Source organism: Notechis scutatus, chromosome 1 (genome assembly GCF_049901735.1).
Source record: "Notechis scutatus isolate UNSWTSFEM ecotype Mainland chromosome 1, rNotScu1.2, whole genome shotgun sequence".
Lineage (NCBI taxonomy): Eukaryota > Metazoa > Chordata > Lepidosauria > Squamata > Elapidae > Notechis > Notechis scutatus.
In genome coordinates, this window is record NC_142009.1 from 12,684,793 (window position 1) to 12,703,171 (window position 18,379).

At 37.6% G+C, this 18,379-nt stretch overlaps 1 protein-coding gene across 3 annotated transcripts in view; it reads left to right on the forward strand.

Moving 5' to 3' along the window:
- Positions 1–18,379, forward strand: part of NLK (nemo like kinase) — a 107,840-nt gene that overhangs the window by 72,342 nt on the left and 17,119 nt on the right. For all 3 annotated transcript variants that reach the window (XM_026682691.2, XM_026682692.2, XM_087957240.1), the window contains 3 exons: positions 12,728–12,834; positions 14,995–15,080; positions 16,888–17,097. In XM_026682691.2, coding sequence (XP_026538476.1) covers positions 12,728–12,834; positions 14,995–15,080; positions 16,888–17,097 — 403 coding nt within the window. The remainder of the gene's footprint in view (positions 1–12,727; positions 12,835–14,994; positions 15,081–16,887; positions 17,098–18,379) is intronic.

Consider the following 18,379-nt stretch of genomic DNA (forward strand, 5'->3'; position numbering starts at 1 on the left):
ATACATTCGTGTTACTACGCTTAATGATCCTGTTGTTTCCCCTGTAAGGAAGGCTGCTCTACAAAAGTAAATTTCTTTCCGTGCCAGAATATAGTATTTATTTTTTATTAAATAACACAGAGCACAAAACAGCTACAGCCCTAGCCCTGGACTTTTGCCAATGAAAATTTTGAAGAATCCTAAAAAAAATCCTGTAAAACATAAAAAACTGGAATGTTTGTAAGATTAGGATTCAATTTTCATTTATATAATACTAAATTTCTGAAATATATTCCCATGTATTCTTAAGTATTCCTATCCTCATTGCAAAAAAAAACCTTTTGTCCTTGCTTCCTTGTAAATTGCTCCTTTCTTGCTTAGGATAATCTTTGATCTAGATTAGAGATATGAGAAACAACAATTCTATACCTGCCCTTTGCTTATACAAAATAAAAAAGCTGTCCTATAGTTTAAATCTCATTGCACTCAAATAAATATAGGAAAAAATTCTGCAGTAGGGCAGGGACAATTATGAGGGCTGTGAGGGATTATCCCTCAAAAGTCATAAATGTGCCAGATAGAACAGTTTAATGTCCTTTTAGTTCAGTGCTGCATTTTATGTTGTTAAAGCATAAGAAATGTGTTCTGGTATATATTTCTATATGTAACAATTTTATACTGATAGCCCTTGATTTACAACAGTTCATTTAGTGAATGTTCAAAGTTACAAAAAAAGTGCCTTATGACCGTATTTCACACTTATGTTTCAGCATCCTCGTGGTCACATAATCAAATTCGAGTGCTTGGCATCTGACACATTTATGACAGTTACAATGTCCTGGGACAATGTGGTCACTTGTTGCAACCTTCTGATAAGCAGTCAGCGGGGAAGCCTTGTTCACTTAATAACCGTGTTACTAATATATCATCTGTGGGGATTCTCTTAAGAACTATGGCCTGAAAGGCCGTGAAATGGGGCAAAATTCACTTAACTGTCTCTCTTAGCTACAAAAATTTTGGGATCACTTGTGGTTGTAAATCAAGGACTACCTATATATTTTTCATATTGTACAAACAATAGGAAATTGTTTCCTCATGCCCATTGCTTCTACATTTCCAGAAATGTTATTTCTTTCCTCCTTTCATTCAACATACAGCTTGTAAGAAATAACTACCTTTGACCTAGAAATATGGGTGCACAGATTAGCTTTAGGCATTTCTGTAGTAGCTCATTTCAGTTTTTCAAAATGCTTCTGCTTTTGATTATGGCCAGGATTATAGTAATTCAGTTGGGTTTCAAGAAAGGGTTTCCTCTTTTGTGATTTTCCCCAATTTATACTCCTTTCCGCTTTTGAGTTGAGAAGATTGAGCAAAAATAAAGGCTCCTTTGCCACATTATTGTCAAAATATTGATCTGATTTATATTTCATAAATATTCTCACCAGCGTAGTGTAATAATAATTACTGGACTTGGACCAAGTAGAGATCCATGTCCATCCTCAGCCATGGAAGCCCCCTGAGAGATTTTGGAACACCCATTCTGTTTTAGCCCCTTGAATCTCAAGGATGTTAGAAAAAAATAGGACAAAATGTTATGTATACTGTCTTGTGCTTTTGGAAATAATATGTAAGTCAATGAGACAAATGAAATAATAAATATTAATTATTTTTAAACTGGCCACAAGCAATTCACAATCAGCCATAGTTTGCTAAATTGCAACTATTTGATTCTTAAGATTTAAAAATGAAGTTTCAAAGAGCTGTTGGCATAATATAAATATTATATAACATAAAAGACTTATAGATGTCTAGTATTGAAGACTCTGCACTTTGATTCAATCTTCAGTTCTTCTAATTAAAGTGTGTATAAGAACATAGCTATGTAGCAGGCACACAATTAATGAATTATCAGGTGTTATCATTATACAAATGACTTTCATATTTGTTGGTGTTCATTCAAAATATTGTAATGTAGAAATGAGCAATACTAATTTTTTAGCTTTTCTTCCTTTTTAAAAACCTTAGCATCTTAGTTAATTTGAACTTGCTATTATTTCTTTTTATGCATTTCAGATCTAGGGAGTAGACCACCCAGCCAAGGACAGTGATTTAAATAAGATTTGTTTTGTTCATCTTAGGAAGTTTATCAGCTTAAAAATCTAAATGACAACAGCCAGCTTATTTTCATCCAGTCAATCTGTTGCTATATTTAGAGCTAATTTAAAATGTTAACATAGATGATTGCTGAAAAAAATGTTTGGCTTATTTGAGGAAAAACTAAGAGTAGACAAAAGAATTTTTAACATGTGCTCCTTTCTTTTTTCCAAAAACATTTTGCTAAAATTCAGGGCAAAATAAAAGTTTTGAAAAAAGTTTCTAAAAATTTGAACACTCGGTGGCAAAATGACTCCTGGCTACATTTGTGCTGTTGTCTTTCTAGATTCTAGAGGGAAATTTAAAAATAAACATTTGGGGGGGGGAGAGATTTATTCTCATTTTAATCTGAACTTTATTTATTTTTAAAGCAATAGGATTCACTTTTCCCAATTATGTAATACATATCTGACTGGAAAAGATGTATGCAAAAAATAGATCAGAAAAATAATGCTCAAAAGGAAATTTGCTTTCTAAAAACAAAAGGAACATACATATAAAAATATTTAGAGAAAAGTACAATAAATACGGAACAAGGTTTATATGAAGTATAAAAAACAATTAGAAATGAAAGGAACCAAAATTAAGGCTGAAAAATTATTTTTCCTGGTGAATTGAATATACTGCATGAGCATAGTTTGTTTTAACTTGTAAAAGTGCATTTTTTTAATTGGAAAAAGCAACTTCTGTATTTGATAGACATTTGAAGATGCCTCTGCCTCCTGAAGGAAGTCATACAGTGGGTGCTGCAATAACTCAGTTAAAACACTGACCTTGTCAGCTAGACCTGAGCATCCCGCAGCAATCCCCCCCTTCGCCCAGCTCCTGCCCACCTAGCAGTTCAAAAGCATGAATAGATAAATAGGTACCACTTTGGTGAGGAGGCAACATCACTCCACAACATCATGCTAAGCACCTGATTGTGGAAATGTGTCTTCAAACAGCCTGGCTCATAGCCTCGAAACAGAGATAAGCCCCACCCCCTATAGCCCGCAATGTCTAGTGGAATAAAATCCACTTTCCTTCTGTTTATTGCCATTTCTAAATATGATGTCCATATGTATAGTTTAATTACAATGTGTCAGACCCCAGAGCCTGAAAACCTCTAATACATACATAGTTGCTGGGCTATTTTGATCTCTATCACTGTAATGTAGCTTACTGTGATCCTGTCTTGTCCAAAAAATGGTAGAAATGTCACACCGAAAGAAAAAAAAGAGAGAGAGAGAGACACAGAGGCCAGAATTTCCTATTAAAAGGAGTATGGAATGTCTTGTTTGTTGGATCCAGTTGCTTTTTTATGCTGATGCTCTTCTCATAATTGTAGATTTGCTTCTCAGGGGCTTTATAAAATTGTGTACAAGCTCCACAAAATGGCTATTCCCACTTAAAATTCTGCCTAAGGCAAACAAATAAAGCCGATGCTGTCACAAATGTTTGCCTGTAGAGCATTGTATTGTATCAGGACTTTTTTTTAATGGAAGGAAAGAGGCAGCCAGCTGAAAATAATTTCATAGAGACACTGACATTTTGATAACTTTTTTGTATTCATATTATTGAACTAAACTGACAGAAAAAAAACCCACTGCCATTGATGTAAAAACTGCCCCTCTCCCGTTATTAACATGCAGTAATCGAACACAAATTTCACAACCATAATTGGGACCAACAACTTGGTCATTAAGTGAAGTGGTAGCTACATTAAACTGGTTGTGTTTATTATTTTACAACTTCAGCTTTCCTTTGCATTACAGACCTGAAAAAGTCATAAAGGTTAGGTTGGTCACAAAGTTATTTTTTTCAACACCACTATTATCTACAAACAGTCCCTAAATGAGGCAGTTGCTAAACAGGGACTTGGAGTGGTGCTAGGAAGATGACATGGGGACTTTGTAGTAGATGCCCCAGTCAGGAAGCATGGAGATGGAAGGAAAGTATTGATACTGGCAATTGAAGTGGTACATTTGCAAAGAGGCTTGAGAAGGTGTCAGGAAAATTTGACTGCAGAAACAGCAGGTAGAAGTGTAGATGGGAGACACAACATGGGTGGAGGAGGAACTGTATGCATATACATGACAGCTTACTGGAGACTAAAGAGGAGTTGTAAGCTGGGTCCTTCGGCATGTAATCAGAGGGACCCAGCTCAGCAGAGACGAGGTCAAGAACATGTCATGGATTTATTGTAAGGAAATTCTCTGAAGGGTAGAAGCTGGGCTCAGTTGTTCTGTTGGTAGCTAGCATAATAACTGAGGTACTCTTGTAAGTACACTGTTAGTCTATTCTGCCTCCCTATCGGATTTTAGGTAAAAAGTGGTAGACAGTAGAGCTTGACTTCCAGGAGCTTGAACAGGGTTTTTAGAGAACCTGGTGCCCAGTGATCTGGAACCAATATTTATTTCAAGAAGTAAATGTTGTAAATTTAAATTAATGCATAAATGTATATAAAAGAGATGTAGATGGGAAAATACATCTAAAAATTTAACTTGCCGTATCTGATCAAGTCTGGAGAATGATGCCATTACAATATTTTTTTAAATGTAATCACTAACGTGCTCCAGTGGTGAATTTTTGAGCTCAGCTAGTGACTATACAGCAAGATACAAATGAAGATGAATAAACATGCTTGAAAAATTAGCATGGCTAAAATGACATTGCCTGAAAGTAAATTTTAATCAGCCAGCCTGACAGCTTCTTTGGGGGTGGGGGGAGGAAAATGTAATACTGAAAAGTATGGTTTTCATAAAATAGCCAGGTTTCACAACTGTGCTATATGTGCAGCTATTAATATCTGATCTACATTAATTGTGATATGTTTTTTTGGTTTTGATACTTTTTTTGTAAAGGTTTGAATTAATGCACAACTCCAGTTATACTATGTTTTTTTACATATTTCTCCTGTCTCAGGAAACCCCTTAATTCCACAGCAAAGGCTCTAGCAATTTATCTTCCACGGTTGTAGAAACTAGTTATGTATTTTATTTTCATTTCTCCTATTGCTCTTGAGTTAATCCACTTCTGCAATCATCATCTTATTTATCTTAGATTTCTACCCCGTCTTTTCTCCAGGAACTCAAAGCCTCCCCTGTTTCCTTCCAATGTCCAAAAAGATCAAGGTAGAAAAAGTACCCATCCAAAGTTAACCAGTGAATTTTTGTGACTGAGGGCTGGGCCTTCAACCTGATCCTAATCCTGAACCTTAAACTCTGCACTACATTGACTCTCAATCCACAGAAGTGGAGTTCAGTCATTTTCTTGTTTTACATTTAACAGGACCTGGCAAGGTCCATACAAGGTCCCCAAGTAGCTAATTGAGGTCTCAATAAAACCTAATTTTTATTTCATGTTGTTTACATATTCATCAAACTAAACTTAAATACATTTGATATAATTATTCTTTAGTTATATATATATGTTCCCCTGTTGTCATTTAGAAATAACAATTTGATAGCAACTTTTAGAAATCTCTAAAGGTCACTCCCAAGACTTTGAGGGGCTGAATATCACTGTGGCTTCAAACCTGTTTAACCTATTTTGATTAAGTTGGAGATTTGTAACCTCTTAATTTGGAGTCAGTTTATACACGATATTATTTTTATTGGCTGTATGCTTCCACTTGGGAAAAGAAAGTTGCAGATAAACTTTGCTCATATACTACTGAGTTAATTTATAATCAACTCAGAAATGAGGGCTGGGTGTCATTGTAATTGTATGTGTATCTGTGGAAAAGTGTGTTAAATAATTAAAAGTAGCAATATTAATCATACTTTCACATACTCCCATAAAGTCTTAAGACTATGTGATCTTTCATTACAGCCTCCAAGCTACTGTTGAAAAACAGGTACAATCCTTGGCCTAATTGTGCACTTGTTACAGAACTAATTTAAAGATTTGAACTGTTCTTTGGGAAAATGCATGATATGAAGTGATATTTTGTACTTTGATAATTCTGTTTTATGAATGGAAATCAATTGGATAACACATGTTCTAATGATGAGCAGAGATATTGTCCCACCGAGGATTCCATGTAGCTTGTCTGATTCCTCAGTCAAGCCACATCGATATTCTTAAAATTGCCTGAATCATATCATTTCTTTCATATATAAGTAGCACACATTTTCAGCACTGATATAGTTAAGCCCAGTAGTAGCCCGATCGCCAGGATAATACCATAATCCTGAACTTTTTGCCTAGCGAGCAGTGCATTTATGTTCTGATATTTATGCAAGTTGCTTATGCTCATATGGCCTTTCTAGAATTATTTGTGTTTTTTAAAGATTGAAATGTTAAGGAATTGAGCTGGACAGCACAAGCTCATCCTGAAGTGAGTAATCAAAAGTCCAAGCCCAAATAGTAGTATTATTCTTAGTAGTAATTCTTATGTATTATGTACTTACTTCTAAGTGCAGAACATGCAAAGGAATAAAATACAATACAATTGATTGCACTAACAATAAAACAACATACTTTACAGGTAGTCCTCGACTTATGATTTGAAATTCTATTGCTAAGCAAGACAGTTGTTAAGTGATGCAGTTGTAAAATGTGGTGTCTCATGACTGCCCTGTTTAGCAACAGCACTTCCAGTTGCTATTATTAAGCGAATCGCATGCTGTCATTATGCATGACATCACTTGGTTGCCATTTGGGATCTTGTACCAGCTTCCCCATTGACTGCTTGTCAAAAGCCAGAAGCAAATGTTGCAAATGATGATCACATGACCATAGAAACATTGCGATGGCCCACCTTTGAGGACCGATCCTACAGTAAGTTTCACTGATGTACCAAAGTGTAATCAATAAGGAAAAATGTTAACCATATTACAGCTGAACTGAAACGCAACCACCAAACCCAACTGAAACCCAACCCAATTGTTGGGGAATATTTTGGAGTTGACATTGCTGTGAATCTGCATAAACAAATAAAGGTGCTGTGAGCAAAACAGAATTTTGTAAATCCAGCTGGTTATTTGTAAAATAATGTTTTTCCCTCCTCCAGGGGAGAAACTGTAGCAGATATTTCTGAACTCTTCACTTGCTGCAAAGGGAATTATGAAACAATACTTAGACTTGCACTTTTGTTTAGTTTATCAGTGTGGCACAGCCCGTTGACTTCTATGGCCTCTGAGTCAGCACAAATTAAAGGTCTGCTATTGTCCCCTGCTATGGTTGTTCTGAAGTAAATTGCTATTTCGTAGTTCTAATTTTATGCAGCGATTTGCTAATTATTACTGTCAGTATTTTCTGCCCAGGAGGTGCTGTTTGGTTTGAAGGAATTGTAACCAGAGCAACCTCACGTGCTCTCTTGCCATAATATGATTTGGAGTTAAGTGTCAAAAGACAGGTCATCCACTGAAACCTGCTTTTTATTATATTGCTTAATTATACCTTTATTGTGGGTAAGACGAGGAGAGAGCTCATCGCCATGTTTGACCTACCCAGATGCCAACTGATTTAAAATTCTTCTAAAGCCGTGAAGCTCCAAGGAAAGTCTGCTTTTGCTCTTGTTTCTAGGCTCTTGTTAAATTGTCCAGAGACAATCAAAAGATATTTGCTATTCAAGCTAATAGCACCTCTGAGTCCTTCTGAAACACTTTTTTGTAAAGCACAGCAGACCCAGAGCAAAGCAGAGGCCATTCCAGGACCTTACTTCATTTAAGCTGCTTTAGTTGGCATGGCAACTGGTTGAGACATTTGGGAGTTATCTTGTTTGGGACTGAAGCTGGGGAGGATTTAGGTGGGAGAGCCAAACAAGTAAGTTTCACGTGCCACAGTGAAGTACAGGCTACTGTACTGCAATCCCTGTTCCAGAAGTAAATGTGGGAGATATAGAAACTTTCGTTCTTTCTATTCAACTTATAACCTTATAACCTTGTTATAAACCTTATATAACTTCTAACAAGGAGAGAAGCAACCTAAAACTAATGGTGAGAGCAAACAACCAATGGAATAGCTTGCCTTCAGAAGTTGTGGGTGCTCCATCACTGGAGGATTTCAAAAATACTGGACTGCCATCTGTCAGAAATAGTATTGGGTCTTCTGCTTGGGCAGGTGGTGGAGGTTGGACTAGAAGATCTCCAAGATCCTTTCCAACTCTGTTATTCTAAGTGAAATGGAATAAAGAGGCTTGGGACTCTGCTAGGCAGGCAGCAGTATAACTCTATGAAAAAAGAATATAATCGGGCCAAACTTGGCATTGGGGAAAAATTGACAAAAGAAAGATCAAGCTTGTTTTAAAAAAAAGTTGGATCTAGCTGGGGGCTATAAAGAAAAAATACCCCAAAAAAATTCTTCAAAGCTTCCCTCTGGGAGGAGCATTTGGTCAAAGACTTGAGATGTTGCTGGCTCAGCCATTCTAAGTCACATTCCCTCCTCATCTCATGATACAAAGCATATGCAAATACACAGATGCAACACAAGAGGAAAGTAATAACAGAATTGGAAGGGACCTTTGAGGTCTTCTAGTCCAGCCCCTGCTGAAGCAGGAGACCCTATACCATTTCAGATAGGTGGTTGTCCAGTCTTTTCTTAAAAGCCTCTAGTGATGAAGCCCCTACAACTTCTGAAGGCAAGGCTGTCCCACTGATTAATTGCCCTCACTGTCAGAAAATTTCTCCTTAGTCTGGTTGCTTTCCTCCTTGATTAGTTTTCATCCATTGCTTTTTCTTCTGCCTTCAGGTACTTTGGAGAATAAGTCGACACCCCTCTTCTTTGTGATAGCCCCTCAAATATTGGAACACTGCTCTCTTATCACCCCAGTCCTTTTTTGGGAGGGTAGACATACCCAATTTCCTGCAACCATTCTTCATATGTTTTAGCCTCCAACCCCCTATTCATCTATGCTGCTTTCTTTCTGCACTCTTTCCAGACTCTCAACATCTTTTTATGATACAGTGACCAAAACTGAATGCAGTATTCAAAGCATGATCTTACTAAGGCTTTATAAAGCAGTACTAATACCTCACATGATCTTGATTCTGTCCCTCTGTTAATGCAGTCTAGGGTTGCTTTGGCTTCTTCAGCTGCTGCTCACACTGCTGGTTCATGTTTACGTGATTGTCTATTAAGACTCCCAAGATCCCTCTCACACTTACTGTTATTGGGCCAAATTTCACCTAATCTATACCTATGCATTTAATTTTTCTTGCCTATGTGTAAAACCTTACTTTTCTCTCCATTAAATTTCATTTTGTTAGATAGGGTCCAGTGTTTGAGTCAAGATCCATCTGGATCTTGAGCCTATTCTTCTGGACTGTTGACACATACATATATACAGACATTAATTTCACTAATACCTGTCTAATGGCCATTAGTAAAGGGACTGAAAATAATTTCAGACACTATTCTCTGCATGCTTTCCTCACCTTGTTTATGTTGGATGAAAAATCTGTAACGACTGCAGTAGAGGTAATTGAGGGGTTTTTTTTTGCACAATTTTTAAATTTTTATTTCCAAAGTTAAAATACAAAATACAGAAAAAAGAAGAAACATACTAGCAAACATCAAACATGAATAGTACAAATAAAAAACAGACAATTAGGAGAAGCTAGCATCCTTGTTCCAAGAAACCGTAGTGAGGATCGTAAGACAAAAACTATGAAAGACTGAAGAACCTTATAAAAAGAGATATGATGGTTAAACACTTCAAGTATCTGAAAAAAATATTAGAAAAGTAAGAACCTATTCTCTAGTGTTCTAAAATATGGGTCACAGGAAGGCAGGTTTCAGTTTGAGTTGTTAGGAAAAGTTTGCTAATGGGTGAGAACAGTTCACCAGTGGAAGCAATTAGCAAGAAGGTAACAAATTGTTTATCACTGGAAGCAGAGATTAGACAACCATTTTAGGGACTGGTTGATTTGGATTCTTGCACTAAATGGGGAATTGAACCATGGGCCTGAATTGCTGCTTTAAGCTGTGATTCTAAATGTGAAATCTGGTTATGCTTTAAAAATAAACTTTCTACAAATGCATGAATTTTCTCTCTATCAGGCTTTGTGGAGAAAATGAAGAGATCTTACAAAAACATATGAAGGTCTCTACTAACCTCATAAGGACATGGAATGAATAGCTGTCCTCCATTCTTGTTTCCAACAACATCATTAAGACTGTCTTTGGAGATTTTCAGTCATCCAGGTCATGGCTGTCCCGAAGGTGCTTTTTCAAGAGGCAATTTTCTGGTTTTTTTGGTGTTTTTTTTGTTTAAAAAAAGACATTTCGTTTCTCATCCAAGAAGTTTCTTTGGCTTCTTCAGAGCTGAAGAAGCTTCTTGGATGAGAAGCAAAATGTCTTCAAAGAGTTGCCTCTTGAAAAAGCACCTTTGGGACAACATCATCAGGAGCTTTACCTGTAATCCTGGGGGTGCACATGCTCACCTGGGGGTGAACATAGATGAGCCTCAGTGGCACAGTGGTTAGAGTACAGTACTGCAGGCTACTTCAGTGGACTGCTGGCTGCCTGCAGTTCAAATCCCACCAAGCTGAAGGTTGACTCAGCCTTCCATCTTTCTGAGGTCAGTAAAATGAGGACCCTGATTGTTGAGGGCAATATGCTGACTGTAAACCGCTTAGAAAGGGCTGTAAAGCGGTATATAAGTCTAAGTGCTATTGCTTGCTATCACAACTTGGTCCCCACTATTAGTAGGCCATTTCTAGGTTTGTATAATTATCAAGTGCAGCTCTTTGGACCATAATGAGAAAAATCCACAAATAACAATGCCTCAGTGTTTTCCATCCAGTTGAATATAGAAAGAGGATAAAATACTGCTCCTGGGTGGGTGGGTAGGAATGAAAAAGTAACCCAAGTTGTAGTTTGAAATGGAAAATGTATCTATTTATAGATAGTCCTCGACTTAACAACCACGAATGAAGCCTGTTTTGCCACCTGTATGCCATTTGTGTCAAAGCTGTGGACCCATTAGGCTCATATGTGTGCATACCTCTGAAGCCACAATGAAGGATTGATGTAGAAGACAGCATGTTACTCCTTCTGCCTTAAATCTCAGTTGTGGTTGTTGTTTCTCTCTGCTATTTCTAGAACAAATATAATAAAAACACTGGAATATACTTGTCAGTTTATCCCTCACTGTAAATATATCTTTACAAGCCACCTACAAAGAGATTTGAGAAGCAGAAAGGAATAAATAAAATATAGAGACAGTATAACAAATTGTTAGCCGCCCAGAGTCACAGTTGTGAGATGAGCAGCTGGCTATATAAGTAGATTTAAAGGGGGGAAAAGACAGTAACAGCATTTAAAACTCACACGCGAAAATTCTTGTATTGACTGGGTGAAACAGTTATTATAGGGCATGACTTTTTCAACTAAGTGCATCAACTGAGCTAACTTAAAGGATGCCAGGACCCGTTACTCCTAAAAAGGAAGGAAGGGAAGGAAGCAAGCAAGCAAACTTTCTGATACTCACTGCCCACTTCCCACAAGAAAATTCAATGGGGAAGCCAACAAGAAGTCAGAAGTCATTCCCACTCCCACTGATTTCTTTTTGCCCACCTGTGGTCCTTCTGTTTACTTAGGTAAGGAAATAGCTTTGAAATGATGACCCAATGGGTCACAGGTTGCATGTGTGTATGCGAAAGAATTTATTGTTCCAATGCATATTTCTGTTTCCTAAATAAAATCAATTTTGCTGTACGCTGTATGTTTTAAAAAGGCAAAATTGCAATTCCTAAAAGATGGCCAAAAAAAGGCATTTTGTAGCCTCTCCTCCCCTGAATTCTATTCCAGAGCTAATATTATAAAGATGCTGTCATCATCTGTGCCATCTTTGTATGTCAAGTCCCATCCCTGATCCAACTCCGTTTATGCTGTGCTTGCAACTCTTAATTCTGTATTTTTTTTCTTTAAGCTTAAAATTATTTTCTTCACTACTGCTTGTTCCTAAAATCTTCCAGTGCTGAAAGCACCGCTTGATACTTGAAAATCAAGATACACTGGTTTTGCTTCAGGCTGTGTGTCCTCCCAGACTGTTGTCAACAACCAAGATCAAACATCAGAGATCTTGCAATTGCCTTGATGCAGGAGGTGGAGCCCAGTTCAACATCTTGATCTCTCATTCAGTTATATTGAAAGATTTTATTGGAGACAGTAGAAAATTGTGTAATCATCTAAGCAGGTATAACTCAAGTGAGCAGATAGGAGATATTGCTCTTTCCCAAGGTGCCTCCTTAACTTGCATTCCTGTCTTAATGTTGTATGCGAGAAGTTCCCTGGTATGATTTTGATTTCCTGTCATTCCAGGTCTATCACTGGCACTTTTTGTCTTGTTTCTCATGTAAAATTACCAACCTGAAAAAAATGAGTGATGTGTAACTGAAAAGAAAGAGATTTACTGCTTCAAGCACAAAGGTTTTTTAATGGTCCTCTAATTTAAAAAATGGCTTAGAGGTAAACAGCAGGGCCTTATGATTAAAATAATTCTTAGCAACCGTCCAAATCATTCCTGATTCTGTAACATACAAATAGCTATGGATTTAAGGATATGAGAAAGAGCTGTCGTTGTGAAGTTTCTTGCATCTTGCAGGAACTGAAATTATCTGATCCACTTTCTGTCTTATATTTTCCTTAATGAATACAATTAAAGATATGTTGTTACAGAACTGATGCAGAGTGATCTCCATAAGATTATCGTCTCTCCTCAGCCACTCAGCTCAGATCACGTCAAAGTTTTTCTTTACCAGATTTTAAGAGGTAAATTTACTTTAGATTTTTAATGTGGAACAAATATATTGGAACCCCACTGCAATATGTAAAATGTATTTCTCCACTGCTGTCCATATAATATAAACCAGTGGTTGCCAACTGGTGCCAACTGGTGGTCCGTGAGAATATTTTGGTGGTCTGCAGAGAAATGTCCCTCCCCCCCCAAAGCAATTAATCCAGGCTGCACGGGAACACAAGGCTGCACCGCCCACATGGCCCGCCCACCCACTGGCCCCCACCCTTCGGCCGAGCGCAAACCTTACCTTGAGTAGAGCCATGCGAGCTGGAACTGAAAGGTAAGACCAACGGTGGGGGAGGGAAATTGCTGAAATTGGTGGGAAAGTCGGTTCCATATTCCAGAGCTGCAGTAGTCACAAGACTGGCCCTTTGGTCATCCCAGAGTAGCTGTTCCTCCACCCAGGTGCACCAGCCTGCCATGGACTAGAGAAGCTGCTCCGGGATGACCGAAGGGCCACTCCTGTGAGTACTGCAGCTCTGGAATATGGGACTGACTTTCCCACTAATGTCAGCAAGCCACGGTCAGTCAAAATTCATATTAGTGGTCCGCGGGATTTAAAATTATGAGTTTGGTGGTCCCTGAGGTCCAAAAGGTTGGCGACCCCTGATATAAGCGTTCTACTAGAAGCCAATTTGTGGGACTTCTGATAAAATAGGGGTGGTGATGGCATAGTTATAGGAGAATCATGTGGTCTTTAAGCAAATGTAACTTCCCCATTGACTTTGCTTGTCAGAAGTCAACTGGGAAGGTTGGAAATGGGGATCACATGATACCAGGATGCTGCAGCCATTGTAAATATGTGCCAGTTGCTAAATGTGATTTTGATCACATGAGGGAGGGGATGCTGTAGAAGTCCTAAGTGCAAGAACCAGTTGTGAGTCATTTTTTTCAGTGCCATTGTAACTTTGAACAGTCGCTAAAGGAATGATTGTAAGTTGACAACTATCTGCATTGAAACAGCAGGAAGAGGGGAGCCATATAAATTAAAATAAGTAAAGGTTTCCCTGCAAGTAGGCACTTTTTAAAAAACATTTACAACTGCAAAGTAATTTGTGGTTTAGTCATACTGTATTGCTTTTTTAACGTTAATGCAGTCCGTATGAATTCAATTAAAAAAATGAACAGAATAATAAAGTTGGAAGAGACCCTGGAGGTCTTCTAGTCCAACCCTGCTGAAGCAGGAGACCCTACACCATTTCAGACAAGTGACTGTCTAGTCATTTTTAAAAGCCTCCAGTGATGGAGCACCCACTGCTTCTGAAGGCAAGCCGTTCCATTGGTTTATTATTCTGTCAAGAAATTTCTCTGTAGTTCTAGGTTGCTTCTGTCCTTGATTAGCAATAATATATATGCTTCTTTAGTCTGGAAATGTTTTTTAATCCAATTTTTTTTTAAAAAAGTTGAACTTGAACCTCCCTTCTTAATCTTAGCATATTCACTATACTTCTTGGATAGTGTGATGTGATGCAGTAGCTAAAGTATTGGACTATGGTTAAGTCCACCTTCACCTCGTGAAGTTCATTAAGTGACCTATAACTATGCCTCTTCCCACTGTTGTTCGTGTGGATTCCATTTACCAAGTTTTTACAATGGAGCTTATCAGCAGATAAAGCAAAAAAGATTATTTTTTCTTTGTTCATCGGCCAGCTTGTTGCAAAGCCTGATGCTGATTTGGCTGAGTGGGAGGGACTGGCCAAAGGTCACCCTTGCTGGCTTTTGTGCCTAAAGAAGGAATGAAACCTTAGTCTCCCCTCTCCTACTACAATATCTTGTAGTTTCTCAATCATGGCAATTTTAAGACATGTGGACTTCTATTCCCAGAATTCCCAAGCCAGCATGGTGTCTGGAGAATTCTGGGAATTGAAGTCTACATGTCTTGATGTTGCCAAGATTGAGAAATAAAGCTTTAACTGCTAAATAATGTTGGTTGCCTTCTGGGTCTCATTGATCATATGCCATCAAGTCAGTGTTGACTCCCTGTTAACCCCAGAGATAACATTTCTCCAGGACCCTTCTGAGGGTATAAAAAACAATATTTTGGCTTCCAGTTTGTCAGTTTTTGCAGGCACGGACTTGATGCCACAGCTTGTTCTGATTTTGAACTTTTGTTCTGCTTTGCTTTTTTCTAGGCCTGAAATACTTACATTCAGCTGGTATTTTGCATCGAGACATTAAACCAGGGAACCTTCTTGTGAACAGCAACTGTGTTCTTAAGGTATTTTTGTAATGCCTGTATAAAATAGATTGCCTTTCTGAGTCTATGCCGAAAATCATTTGGGTGAAGACTTGCTTTTGCAAGCTGTATAACCCAGATATATTTAGTACAAAAAGTGTGTACTTTGCATTTCTCTGAAATAGTCATAAATATTTTTGTATAATTTTATTATTTTTAACAAAGATTAAAAACATATACAAACTAATATAGAGTGAGAAAAAAAGAAATCCAAGGGAAAGCTAGATGGAAAAGAAGTAAAAGAAAAATAGAACAGAAAGAAAAAAAAGATACCAGCAAGTAGCTTCTGATCTTCTTCTCAACAGTTATAAATACAATTATAAATTGACCTCTTATTCTATGGTTGTAACCTAGCTCTCTTCTTTCTATAATCTGTTCTAATCATTAAAAACATAAATCATGAACCAACCATAAATGTTAATGAGTTTCTACTGGTGAAGAGCTGTCCCTATTTTAAAAATAGGATTTCATTGAATGCATTATTGGATTGCAACACTGAGAAGTGTTAACTACTCACTTGCCATATTTCTCAGTTGTGATTGTATTCTGTTGGCATAAATAATTTCACTTGGGCTAAGTAGTAGCAGAGGGAGAATTATATTTCTCCTCATCTCCTTCCCATAATAAATTTAAACAAAACATGCTGTGCTTAAATGCCATAGATGTTCCCTCGTAAATAAATACCCTCCGACTGAAGCCAATGACTTTTCTTTTCTGTTAACTGAACAGCTTAGAATTGTGTTGGCAGAGTTTGGTCTCTTTGCTACTCTAGGAAAAAAATGAGTGTTTACTCCAGCTTAAAGCATGATACGATTATTTTAATCTCTTCGTATTCTTCTGAGAACATTGACAATACAATAGTTTGCTGCTACATGTGGCTAAGGACTTAATGTTAAAAACAGCAAACTGGATTGTACTTTAGGAGCACTTATGATTGAATCTCATTAGATAGAAAATAAATCTGCATCTTAAAAACAATGAGAGCTAGATTAGAATTCATTTTCATGATGCACAGAACTAATTTTCTCTCTGGAGAGATTTACAGCTCTTTTGTATATAGGAACATAATCTCATCTAAGCCCCACCTGCTCTTCTAAGTGGGTACAGCCCAGATACAGGTAGACTTTATCTGCTTGCAGAATAAAGGAAAGGAAAGCCTTGAAAGATCAGCACTGAGAAAATCCTAGTTAGAGTATTGCCTGGTGTTAACTCACCTTCCTGCCATCCATCCTAAACATAGCCATGTACAGAAAGTGGTGGGGAGATCAAGTGAATAGCACACTTGCTTTCTAGTGTGCACTGACATTCATAGATAATCTGGACTTGTGTGTGAGTGTGCCTTCCACTGCACTGTTTTTATTCCCATAATGGTGAGAGGATTATAGTTGTAGTTGCTACAAGCTACATGAATCATCTATATTTTCACATGCCTGGTTCTCATCTGTGCCCAAGCCCTGCTTCTTACAGGCTATTATTAAGATGAAGAATCAGTTTGGTGTAGTGGTTAAGGCTTCAGGCTACAAACTGGGAGACTGGGAATTCGAGTTACAAAGCAAACTGGGTGACCTTGGGCTGCTCTCTCTCAGCCCCAGGAAGCAGGCAGTGGAAAACCACTTCTAAAATCTCACCAAGAAAATTGCAGGGACTTCTTCCGGCTGCTTCCAGTGTCAGAGTCGACACTGATTTGAAGGTACCAAAAAAAAGAGAGAGAAAAATGACTAGGATATATATCAGAATTCTTCTCCCTACCCTCACTGTTTATAACTTTATCAAATCTTTACTTTTTCAGATCTGTGATTTTGGCCTAGCCAGGGTGGAAGAATTAGATGAATCTCGTCATATGACTCAGGAAGTTGTTACTCAGTATTATCGGGCTCCGGAAATCCTGATGGGAAGCCGTCACTACAGCCATGCTATTGACATCTGGTCCATAGGCTGTATATTTGCCGAACTGCTGGGGCGAAGAATATTGTTTCAAGCTCAAAGCCCCATTCAGCAGGTATAAAGGTGCTTTGCTTTTAATGCAATAGATCTGGCCCTCTACTCCCTCCTAAAGGGTTGGATTGCAACTGCCAACATTCCCAGTCATCATTCAGCATATATATATATTGGGGAGGGGGCACTAGAATAAGAAAAAGTACTTCCATATTTTGTGATTTTAAGAGTGGCCGCTTGCTGTTTGGTGTGTGTGTGTGTGCACATGAGCACACATAATCTTTACTTTTTATACTAAGAAATTGTGGTTAACCATTAGAGACCTGATGATTTAAATAAGTTTGTTTAATTACTATTTTAGCCATATGACCATGAGATGTTTCCCTTACTTTTTTTCTGTTAAATTTTCTGGGGGACCGCACTTCTTGTCCAGAAATAATATAGTTGCATTTGCTTATCTGATTAATTCCAGTGCAACCCTGTGAGGTAGATTGTCATTGTTCTGGGGAGACAGATGGGGAATGAAGGTTGAGTTAAGAACCCACTCAAGACCGCCCATCTCGTCCAGAATTGTGAGGACAAATGTGGGTGGTTTATCTTTAGCATGTTGAAAATGATTCTTACAAATTTGGATTAGCTAAAAAAGTGAGATGCTATTCTGAAATCTTTCGCAAAATATTTAAGTTGGGTAGATAAATAGCAAAGTTGCAAAGCTTAAGTTGCTTGCTATTCTTTACATTTGCTTTTTTCACCCATAGTAATTCATTTATTATTACTGATTAGACAAATTTATATAGCTGCTCAACTCACACATAGGTGACAGACCTACAGTAAGCAGTGATCTCTACATTGAGGGTGAAGTTGCAAACCATTTTACATTGTAACAAAATAAATTGTAATATTGTCTAATTGAGAATGAGACTTTTTGTTTATGTTTTTGTCTTGTTGTATTAAGAGTGGAAAACTGATATAGCTGGGCATGGATGTAAAGGTTTTGTGACTATGTGTCACTTGATTAAGTTGCTGAAAAAGTCTTCCTCAGCATAGCCCTTTTCATATTTGTCAGATTCTCCAATTATTCTGTCTGGGGATTCTGACAATCAGACAGCAGCACACCAGGGCTCTGTATAAACAGGTTTCAGCTACAGTATTTGATGTTTATGTTTTGAGGAAGCTTCCTAGGTTTAGTTGCATGTTTCTTGACTATTTCTCATTGTAGTTCTCCTTAACATGTGTGTTGTTTCAGTCTATGTTTCATCTTTACCCCTCCCCCAAAAAGCCCTTTGTGAGGCAGATGGTTTCTGTTTTATGTATCAAAAACTGAGGCCAAGAGATTTTGTAAAGCT